General features: G+C 43.4%; 1 protein-coding gene across 5 annotated transcripts in view; it reads left to right on the top strand.

Annotated features, from left to right (window-relative positions):
* Positions 1 to 10,800, top strand: part of NAV2 (neuron navigator 2) — a 771,558-nt gene that overhangs the window by 725,929 nt on the left and 34,829 nt on the right. For 3 of the 5 annotated variants that reach the window (XM_023191516.1, XM_023191515.2, XM_023191517.2), the window contains 4 exons: positions 2,689 to 2,772; positions 3,134 to 3,245; positions 5,207 to 5,352; positions 8,133 to 8,305. In XM_023191516.1, coding sequence (XP_023047284.1) covers positions 2,689 to 2,772; positions 3,134 to 3,245; positions 5,207 to 5,352; positions 8,133 to 8,305 — 515 coding nt within the window. Of the gene's footprint in view, positions 1 to 2,688; positions 2,773 to 3,133; positions 3,246 to 5,206; positions 5,353 to 7,718; positions 7,728 to 8,132; positions 8,306 to 10,800 lie in introns of all 5 variants that reach the window. The other 2 variants (XM_023191514.2, XM_023191513.1) reach the window with 1 other exon arrangement.

Genomic DNA, 10,800 nt, shown 5'->3' with positions numbered 1-10,800 from the left:
TTTTTTTTTTTTTTTTTTTTTTTTTTTTTTTTTTACTGGGGCATTCAGCCTGTTTACAATAGGAATGCCCATAACTGGAGTCATGGATGACAATCAGAGGCAGAACTGAAATCAATGGAAATCCAGTCATTTACATTTAACTTTGTCATTCATTTGCAATATGAGGTTAGCAAGTGTTCTTTTAGACATCCTGGCCTGTTTCCTTTGTCAACTATGTGACTGTCTTAAATTGATTGGCTTTGGTTTTGCCACACTTTCCAGGGCAAAGTAAAGCGTATCTCTTTATTTTAAAATGCAGAGGCACTGTCTCCATGTTTTTGGTTTTTGTTTTGTTTTGTTTTGTTTTTTGAGACAGAGTCTCGTCTCGCTCTGTCGCCCAGGCTGGAGTGCAGCGGTGCGATTTCAGTTCACTGCAAGCTCTGCCTCTGGGGTTCACACCATTCTCCTGTCTCAGCCTCCCGAGTAGCTGGGACTACAGACGCCCACCACCATGCCCAGCTAGTTTCTTTTCTTCTTCTTCTTTTTTTTTTTTTTTTTTTTTTTGTATTTTTAGTAGACACGGGGTTTCACCATGTTAGCCAGGATAGTCTCGATTTCCTGACCTCAGGATCCGCCCGTCTTGGCCTCACAAAGTGCTGGGATTACAGGCATGAGCCACCATGCCTGGCCTGTCTCCATTTTTAAGAGAGAGAGGGAGTGCAATCAGAGAGAAGCTAACTATTCCGCTTAACATTTCTGCTACAAATAGAAATGCTCCCTGCCAGCGGTTGATTCTAGAGATGTCTTAGCCTCTGCCATCCCTCTTTGATGAAGTCTAATAACAGGCCTCTCTTTACCCCTCACATCTTTCCTTAGATTGAAATGTCAGTGTGCCTCCTCACAGGGCACAGCAATAGCTTCTTCCCACCCACCCCGATGCTTGTCCAGGGTTGATATCTCACTCTGTGCGTCAGTCATCTCCTCCTCTCAAATTTCATAGCATGATCAAATTTCACCTCTGCCATGCATCCTCTGCCCTTCTCATCCCTCTTGTAGCCCACTGTGTTTCTACTCCCCCTCTCAACCCCTGTGTTCTCAGGTACTCTCACTCCTCTCATAGTTTGTCACTTTCTCATTCCCAAACCTCCTTCCCAAACCTCCTTCTTTCCCCACAAGTGTCCACGCATTCCTGTGTTTTGCACTACCTGAACAGTTCATAGACCATTTTCACCGGTCTTGTTTCATTTAGCTGAAAATAACCCTAGGGGGAAAATAGATATTGGTACCATTTCATAGATGAAGCTGAGGCTAGTAGGATTAGGTGATTTGCTCAGTGTTATGGGTATTCAGAAGGAACTACAGGGAGAGCTGAAGACCTCTAACTCTAAATTCTGTTCCCTTCCCCTGTACTATACACTTCCTCCTTCATCTACGTGCTTTTCTTTTTAGTCCTTTAATCACTCATCGAACATACATGATTGAGTGGCTGTTTTTGTACCAGCAGTGTGGATACAGTAAGGAGCAAGATAGACATGGTATCAGCCCTCATCAAGTGCACTATCTGGTGATCCTTCTCATCTGCTGCCCAAATGGCTGTCACTCTTGGACATGCCACTATTCCATTATACAAGTAGAGACTGGAGATTAGAAGATCCTAGCTGCCTAATGGATTCTTCAGTCTATTGCTGTAAATTCCTTAGCATGACTGTTTGAAAAAGCTCCATTCTGTATTTTTGGTTTTAATAACATTACCAGAATTCTCATTCAATCAACTAATATATCACCTACTACTCTGTGTCACAGGCAAAAGCTTAGTGTTGGGGCACAAAGTTACCTCTTACCCTTGAAGAGAGTTGCAGAGGAAGTGGCACTCAGGAAAATGCCACATTTCCCAATTCATAAACTTACTCTTTTTTTGTATTTTAACATCTCTGAAAATTAGATGCTATTTTACTTATAACTGGAAGCATTTTTTTAAATTCTTAGAAATTATTTCTAAGATGTAATGGTACATCTTATGTCATATTCTAACAGAAGTGTATAAAACTACATGAAAGCCTGTGGGAAAGTGGTAACCCCCTGGAGGAACTGGGAAACATTTCTCCGAGGAGGTAGCAGATGGGCCTTTCAGTGGCTTTTTATTAACCAGGATTATAACAAGCAAACTATGCCAACCATTTTGTTTGTTCATTCTACTAACATGCTTAATATGAGCCTCTACTGTGAGCTTAGCACTTGGTGAACAGAAGATCATCCTCCATTGTAGTACAGAAGGCAGACATACATTACCAATTACAAGACTGCATGTATTTTTAACTGTGATATCTCAAAGTATATATCAGAAGTACAATTTGCTTGTGAGAGTGCATATGAGGGTGTCTTGAAGGTACAAGCCGAGAACTTTTTAGACAGACAGGTAAAAATTATTAGGCAAGGAATGGGAGAAAGGATTGAAAGGAAGAGTATTTCAGGTAGAGGAGAAAAGATGTACAAGGGCCCTAAGGTAGCAAGGAGCACGGGGTGTTTGAGCAAGTAGAAGACTGGAGTGACTGGATCCCAAAGAGTGGTGAGGAGTGGGATTCAAGAGGAGGCTGAAGAAGTAGCCTAGATCAAGTGGACCCACAGGATTTTCATCTTTAAGAGCCAGGCACCTTCTGAGCACTCTTGCCTTGCAAGGTAATATAACTGAGACTGTGTCTTCCCCTCCAGGCTCACCTTGTGGCAGCCTTTGAACAGAGTCTTGGTAACATGACAATCAGGCTCCAGAGTCTGACCATGACAGCCGAGCAGAAGGTAAGGCAGAAAGGATACTTTTACCTTCCCTACTTGGAGTTAACAACATATTTGAAAATACTGTTCTTTCATTTCAGATCATTGTATGGATGTTAATGTACTTCTTGAACTGTCGAAGTTTAATTGTAAGGAGTCCAAGCTGTTGAGTGAATATATGACAGATTGAGTGATAATGGCATCAGTGATAGATCTTGTAGTTATAATCCTCTTCTTATGTGTTTGTTCATGCGTGTTGATCCATCTGAAAGGTTTTGTTGAGCTACTCCATTCCCTCTCCTCCTGTGTTGAAGCTAAGTTGTACTTCAGTTGAACTCTGTACAGAATTATTTTAGGCTGACCGATAATTCTCTCTGTTCCCTAGGATTCAGAACTGAATGAGTTAAGAAAAACCATTGAGCTGCTAAAGAAACAGAACGCAGCTGCCCAGGCTGCCATTAATGGAGTAATTAACACACCTGAGCTCAACTGCAAAGGTAAAATAAGGGAAACAGCCTTTAGCCAGAAGACCTGCCTGCCCTTAGGCACCCTCCCTTGACATCTTATGATGCAACCTCCTTGCTAGAAGACAGTGTCTGCGTAATTTAGCTCCATGTCAGGCGGGCAGGACCTGGAAGGCAAACACCTTTAATCAAGTCACTTCTGGCCTCTATGAAGATGGCTATGGTAGTTCATCCTCTTCTCTGATATAGCTGAAAAATGGAAGAAAACATGTTTCTATTGGCAGAGCGTTACAGTGTTTTACAACCCTTAATTTCACTAGCACTTTAATATTTACATGCTGATATATGGGGTAAGCTGAACTGAGTTCCTACCTTATTTGCCCAAGAAAAGATTTCTTTTTTTTTTTCTGAGACAGAGTCTTGCTCTGTCACCCAGGCTGAAGTGCAGTGGTGCAATCTTGGCTCACTGCAACCTCTGCTTCCCAGGTTCAAGCAATTCTCCTGCCTCAGCCTCCCAAGTTACTGGGATTACAGACATTTGCCACCATGCCTGGCTAATTTATGTATTCTTAGTAGAGACAGGTCTTGCCACGTTGGCTGGGCTGGTATTGAACTCTTGGCCTCAAGGGATCAACCCACCTCGGCCTCCCAAAGTGCTGGGATTACAAGCATGAGCCACCATGCCCAGCCCAGGAAAACGTTTCCAAGTGAATTATTTTGTCCTTGTGTATCTTGGGGTAATGTAGGAGTGCAGGTGAGTTAGCTCTCATAATAATAATGTTAACAGTAATAGTAATCATAGAAGTAATACGGAGAACTAGGATTTATGGAACACTTACTGTGTTCTAAGTGCAGTGCTAAGGGTTTCAGTGATTTCATTATCTGGTTTTCTTTCTACAACGATCTTGTGAGTGTGATTCTGTTCTTCCCTCGTTGTTCTGATGAGGACACTAGTGTTCATAGATGAGAGTCACTTTCTTTTTCTTTTCTTGAAACGGAGTCTCACTGTTGCCCAGGCTGGAGTGCAGTGGCGTGATCTCCACTCACTGTAACCTCTGCCTCCCACGTTCAAGTGATTCTCCTGCCTCAGCCTCCTGAGTAGCTGGAACTACAGGCATGCTCCACCACGCCTGGCTGTTTTTTGTATTTTTAGTAGAGACAGGGTTTCACCATGTTGGCCAGGCTGGTCTTGAACTTCTGACGTCAAATGATCTGCCTGCCTTGGCTTCCTAAAGTGCTGGGATTACAGGCATGAGCCACTATACCTGGCCTAGAGTCATTTTTTGAGGTCAGGGATTAGGGAGAAACTGAAGTGGGGCTAGAACCTGATGAGTCGGTTTGCCCCTACAACCAGTGTTCTCAAAGACCAGCCTTTAGGTGTAATTCTGTCCTCATGAGAAAAACTATCTGCAGACTTTATGTCAGATATCACACATTTTCAGTGTCTGTGTTGTTTCGTGTATTGGGCCTCCTGAAAAAGTGATAATAGCTTTGAAATAGGAAGGATTTACAAATCAGTTGGCTGGACAGAGTCAAGGAAAAAGAATATCCAGATGGAGGGAGAGCACACGGAAGGACCCTAGATGAGGCAGGCATAGCGCTTCCAAAGGGCTGCAAGAAGGCCGCTGTGACAGGATCCCAGAGAGCAGGAGAGGGAGGGGGCTAGCAATGAAGGTGCCGACTGCTCAATTCACAAGCACATTTCCACACCTATCTAAAGCTTAAGAGCTGGTGTTGGGGAAATTCTCCCTACACCTCCCTTGACTTCTGTTTTGTAAAGTAGGGGGAGAGAGACCTCATTTAACTGACCAAAGAGGGCAATGCACTCACCTATTCAAGGATCTTAGAAACAACTGTAGGGAACAGAGTTGATGTCTATGTGGAAAACACCTAGTAGTCCTCATGTGGGTGGGTTTTGCTTAAAGGGCAAAATCCTGAGATAAAGAATAGGGCTCAGATTGGCAGCTGCTGATACACCCTGCCTTGGTCTCCAGGAAATGGCACTGCCCAGTCTGCAGACCTCCGCATCCGCAGGCAGCACTCCTCAGACAGTGTCTCCAGCATCAACAGCGCCACCAGCCACTCCAGCGTGGGCAGCAACATAGAGAGTGACTCAAAGAAGAAGAAGAGGAAGAACTGGGTGAGTGCACACCCACTCTCCTGGGGACTGACGGACAGAGTCGGTTGCAGAACTGGCTGCTGCATCCCCCCAGATAAAGTCCAGCCCAGCTACTACCTGTGGAGCATAGCCCTTTGGGAGTAGATCCCAGGAAATGCTTTGTGGATGGGTTTTTACTAAAATCAGTATTGTACTCAGCAAAACACTAGCATCTATTACATCCCTCCCACCTTGTATTTTTTTTCTCTTTCATGAGACTTTCCATAAAGTACTCATCTTTCATTTCATGTATGTGTCATTTCCTCCTCATTTTATGTTGGCCACAAAGTTTCAGGTACTACAGCAAAGTTATTCTTAAATGGTTTCTTCATAGGTCCAAAATATTTTTTTGAGTATATTGCTGGTTATCCCATCTGTAGCCATAAGTCTGTATCTATTTATTTACAAAAATGCCAAGGGATAGTATCAAACCAACCCTTTCTTTGAAAGCTTTTTGACCATGTCCTATAAATAAAAGTTGACTAATATCAGTGTTAGAAGTTAGCAAGTAGTTCTAAATCAGAGGTTGTACCTCAAATAGCAAGTTATAGAATCAGTCTCTATAATAGTGTTTCTCCATGTATTCATAATCCCAATGAGTTATTTGAATTTCTGTACAGTGGTGCCTTAAGTGGATTTTTCCACTCTCCTGGAAAAATTCCACCCCCCCACTCTCCATCCAGTTTTTTAGTTCTTCTTTTAAGGCTACAGAACTCTGACTGAGATTTGCTATCCTTTGTCTTCAGTGCAAGAATATCCCAAGTTGATCTGGAGTTGATCAGTGGCCCCTGGTCCCCATTTGTGCTGACATCCTGTTTCACTAGTAGCTTCAGTGTCCTCATTCATTCCGTATACTTCTCACTCATTTTGTGTTATCTTGGATGGGTGGCGAGGTCTAGTGATACAGATGTCAGGGATTTAGTAATTTTGGTTGTCAATGACTTGCATTGGAAGCAAGCTAAAAAGCCAGTTTAGTGTGACCCTCTCATTATTCTGATTAAATTTTCTTGTTTAAGTTACTAATGGCTCTTAGTCAACTTATTTGTTATGACTAAACACAGATAGGATTTATTCATATTCTGTCTCTAATATGCAATTGATAAACATGGTCTGCTTTGATTTTCAAGTGACAAGAGAGATATTTTCTGTGAAAAATAGTGGTTATTCCATTTTCTTCAAGAAATAAAGCTTGCTTATGTTGCTTTAAGACAACTCCTGGTTATCAGTCAAATCAGGGAAGATGGATAATTGGCATCCTCAGCTAATCCCAAAGCTTAACTCTGTCTGATCTTTGTAATCTCCTCTTCCACCTGGCTTTTCACCAGAGGTAGAGGCAAGGATTTCAGTTGATGGCTTGTGTCCCTAATCCTTCTGTTTCTGTGACTGCTCTCTGGAAATATGATCAGAAGTAGGAAATGGGAGAGAAATGGATCTAGATTTGCCTACAAGCTGGACATGCGGTTTATTATAGGTGAAACCTGTTGATGGGAGAAAAATCTCATCAATTTTTAGAATGGCCTGTTTTCTGAATTTTTCAATGGCTAAGAAAACCCCTGGAATATATTTTCACAAGGAAAAAAGACTTTAGAAAAAGGAAATTACTTTTAAAAGGGCTTTTTTCAAGATGAAACATTAGTTTTTGGCCTAGAAAAATCTGATTATGGCGTTCAGAAAGGACATTGCATTTTAATTCTTTATGTTGTCATTAAAATGTTTAGGTCTCCACTTCCTGCAACAGAGGAGGGGGGAAAGAATTTTCAGATCCATTTCATGATTTGGGGAAACTGTAATATACTAGTTCCTTTTCACCCCATATGGTTAATATATTTCTTTAAAATAACCATTTTCTGAGTAACAAGTGAGATGGCTAATTTGCTGCCTATTAGATTATCTTCTTTTATACACAAATAGCAGAAACTCCTAAGTGGATAGGTTAAGGAGCTGTGCAGCCATCCAGGGCCAGTGTAACAGTGAAGCTAGAATTGCTCAAAAAAGAAGACATCCTCTCCAAAAAATTAAGGCACAGAGAGGTGACTGACAAGAGAAAAGAAGAGAATGAGAAGCACAGGAAGGTGGGAGGCAGCCATTTCAGCCAGACAGGGAAAAGCTGGAAGAACTGGAATTTTAGAGGACTCCCCAACCTGCTATTCCCTTTCAGAAGGAAGGAACTTGACCCCAATGCTTTTAAAGATTTGTGCTCCTACTGGAAACCTCCCCTGTGTGTGGTGTTTATTATTAGCCTTGTTGTGTCTGAAAGTCCGAAGCTTTCCCTGTCACTGGCTTTCTCTGTTAAAAAATTGTCTTTTTTCCTCCCCCTTCCCCATTTTTGCTTGCGTTTTCTCTGGCAGGTCAATGAGGTAAGCAAGACCGACTTTAATATCAGATACCAAGCTAACCCATCCATTGATATGACTAACCTCATCCGCATCCCTCACCGTGTCTGAGCATCCTGCTTTGTTGCTGTGTAACCTCATCTTCCCAACATCCATCTGCTGAGCCAGGCTCTGTCTTGCTGTTGGCATCTAGTCTTGAACCAAGAGTAGGCATGGAATGTTACCCACAGGTGCAGTCCCTCAAGCTGGCAACACCAGATAACTCTTCTTCCCTTAATGCACTGATTCAAAAGAGCTCTTGGGAACCTCTTCCATTGGTGGGGGAAAAACATGGGAGAATTAATCGCTTTTTTGTGTGCATGTCTCTGTTTTGCCAAGGCCTGAGCATTGGTTGCCCCCGTTGCGAGACTGACAGTCTTGTATATTCAGTTACGCAGCTCCTTCAAGCAAGCTTTCGGGAAGAAGAAGTCCCCCAAATCTGCGTCCTCTCATTCAGACATTGAGGAGATGACGGATTCTTCTTTGCCTTCCTCACCAAAGTTACCACACAACGGGTCCACAGGTTCCACCCCACTGCTGAGGAATTCTCACTCCAACTCTCTGTAAGTCTGTCTGTCTAGTCAGATAACATCTTTGGCCCCTGAGAACCCTCTCCAATAGGAATGGCTAGGAGTCCTGTTATGACACATCTGCTCCTTGGGATCCTTTATGCTTTGCTTTAATAGGACTGTGCATGGTCTTTCAATGCTTTAGGACTGGGAAAGTTGAAAGAGAAAGGAAACTTAGGTTTTCGTTCTGGTGAAGTCAATGTCTGTAACTAGCTGGTTGGCCTTAAGCAAATTACTTAAGTTCTCTTTGTTTCCATACTTTTATATGTCAATTTGGGATACTGGTTTCTGTGTTTGTATCCTAGCCCTAAGAATTGAACAAGATAAATTGATATAAAGGAGCTTGCTTCCTACAGCAGTAAGAAAGGCTGGCCCTGCCCAATAGGGCTGAATTTCTTTTGAGACCATGGTATACCAGGTCTAGAATTAAAGAACTAGAGCACAGGTAGTCTGCAAGGAAAGTTATCAGTGAGATGAGACAGTGCCTGGGAGAAGAGGGAAGTCATGGCCAGGGTCAGGACAGCCACTGAGATAGGGTTAGAGAAAGAAGTTTGGATGTATAAATTTCAGTTTCCTCACTAGTAAAAATAGGGTTCATTATATCTACTTCACTGGATTCTTGGGAGGGCCAAGTTAAATACTATGCATGAAGGGCCTTTTCCATCCTGTTCCTTCTTCATTCTCAGGTGGCCAGGTCTGTGGAGCTGACCCTAAGTCCACTTAACCAGCCAGCCCACTGAAGATAGCATAAGTGTCCTAAGGCCCTGCCTTAGTGGCTTACCAGAAAGATAGAGGGAACACAGGCAAAATCAGCCTGTTCAGAGGCCAGGTCTTTGTAGCACACCAACTGCATGGAAGTGGAAGAGAGGAAACGGAGGATAGTAGGGTTATGACCTTTTTTTTGTTTTGTTTTTGTTTTTGAGATGGAGTCTTACTCTGTTGCCCAGGCTGGAGTGCAGTGGCATGATCTCGGCTCACTGCAACTTCTGCTGCCTGGGTTCAAGCAATTCTCCTGTCTCAGCCTCCCGAGTAGCTGGGACTACAGGCGCATGCCACCACGCCTGACTAATTTTTGTAGCTTTAGTGGAGATGAGGTTTCACCATATTGGTCAATCTGGTCTCAAACTCCTGACCTCAGGTGATCCACCTGCCTCGGCCTCCCAAAGTGCTGGGATTATAGGCATGAGCCACCACACCCAACCAGGGTTATGACTTTTAAGCAACTTCACCCATTATTGAAACATGGCCCTGTCAGGGTCTCCACTTTACTGAGTTAGATGATCAATTCCTGTTTTTTTGGGGAGCACCCTAGTAAGAGGTAGCTACAGGGATGTATACTACCTACTGTTATGGGTGAGGGTAAAACTGAACGGAGGAAGGAAAAAGGACACTGAGGGACTGGACTTCGATTTGTCCTGTAGTGCCCAGCCCAGTGCTCTGTGTTATTTTGAATGAAGAATTAGACAAATGACTGACAGGGTGTGTCCTCCTCCATCTGCAGAGTGCCTAAGGAAGGAGTAAAGAACAAGTTGCCTGTGACTCTCACACATGCCATCATCCCAAAGCATCCCAACTCAGTTGTCTCCTGACCAGGAGATAAAGGAACTCATCATGTCTTCTTTATTTATTGATTTAAACTTTTTATATAGCAACCTGAGCAGAGCACTATTCCCAGTGTTCTGAAGAGATCAAAAAGATGTTAACCAAGCCAGGTGCAGTGACTCTCACCTGTAATCCCAGCACTTTGGGAGGCCAAGAAGGGAGGATTGCTTGAGGCCAAGAGTTGGCAACCAGCCTGGTCAACATAGTGAGACTCTGTCTCTACAAAAAAAAAATTTATAAAGATCAGTCTCTGTTCCATGTGTGAGGAATACGAGGAAGGGAGATCACTAGGGGCTCCTAGCCACTCTGGCCCACTTGTTCTTTACACGTTCCAATCACATTCTCCACCTCACGTCTTGTGCCCCTCCTGTGTCCTCTGCCTGGTACGCTCTTCCCTCAGATATTTATTTCCTTAGGTCTCTGCTCAATGTGACTTAATGAATAAGGCCTTGCCCATTCACTTGCATAAACCAACATTCCGCCACGACCCAGTGCTCCCCATGGTCCCTTTGCCCTTGCTTCATTTTTCCCCATTGCACATGTTGCCCCCCGACACCTGACATAGAGGTTTTCCTTGATTATTTGTTCTCTGTCCCCCATCCCAACCCCAGATCTACAGTAGAAGCTCCGTGGAGGTAGGTACTCTGTTGATTTTGCAGACACTCAAATATTTGGTGGAAGGAAGGAGCGACTGATGACAGTGGTGAGTCCTGGATGGATTTAGGATATATTCTCGAAGAAGTTAACAGTGTATGGTGATGGATCAGATGTGAGTGCAAGGGAAAGAGGAGAGCCATCCTGGGATATTCCTAGATTTACAGCTTGAGTACCTGGGGTGAGTGGGAGACACAGATGAGGGCAGAGTGAGGAGTCGGAGCACTACTTTG

This window comes from Piliocolobus tephrosceles, chromosome 13 (genome assembly GCF_002776525.5).
Source record: "Piliocolobus tephrosceles isolate RC106 chromosome 13, ASM277652v3, whole genome shotgun sequence".
NCBI lineage: Eukaryota > Metazoa > Chordata > Mammalia > Primates > Cercopithecidae > Piliocolobus > Piliocolobus tephrosceles.
Note: the sequence above shows the minus strand (reverse complement) of the source record. Positions and strands in the feature narration are given on the sequence as shown.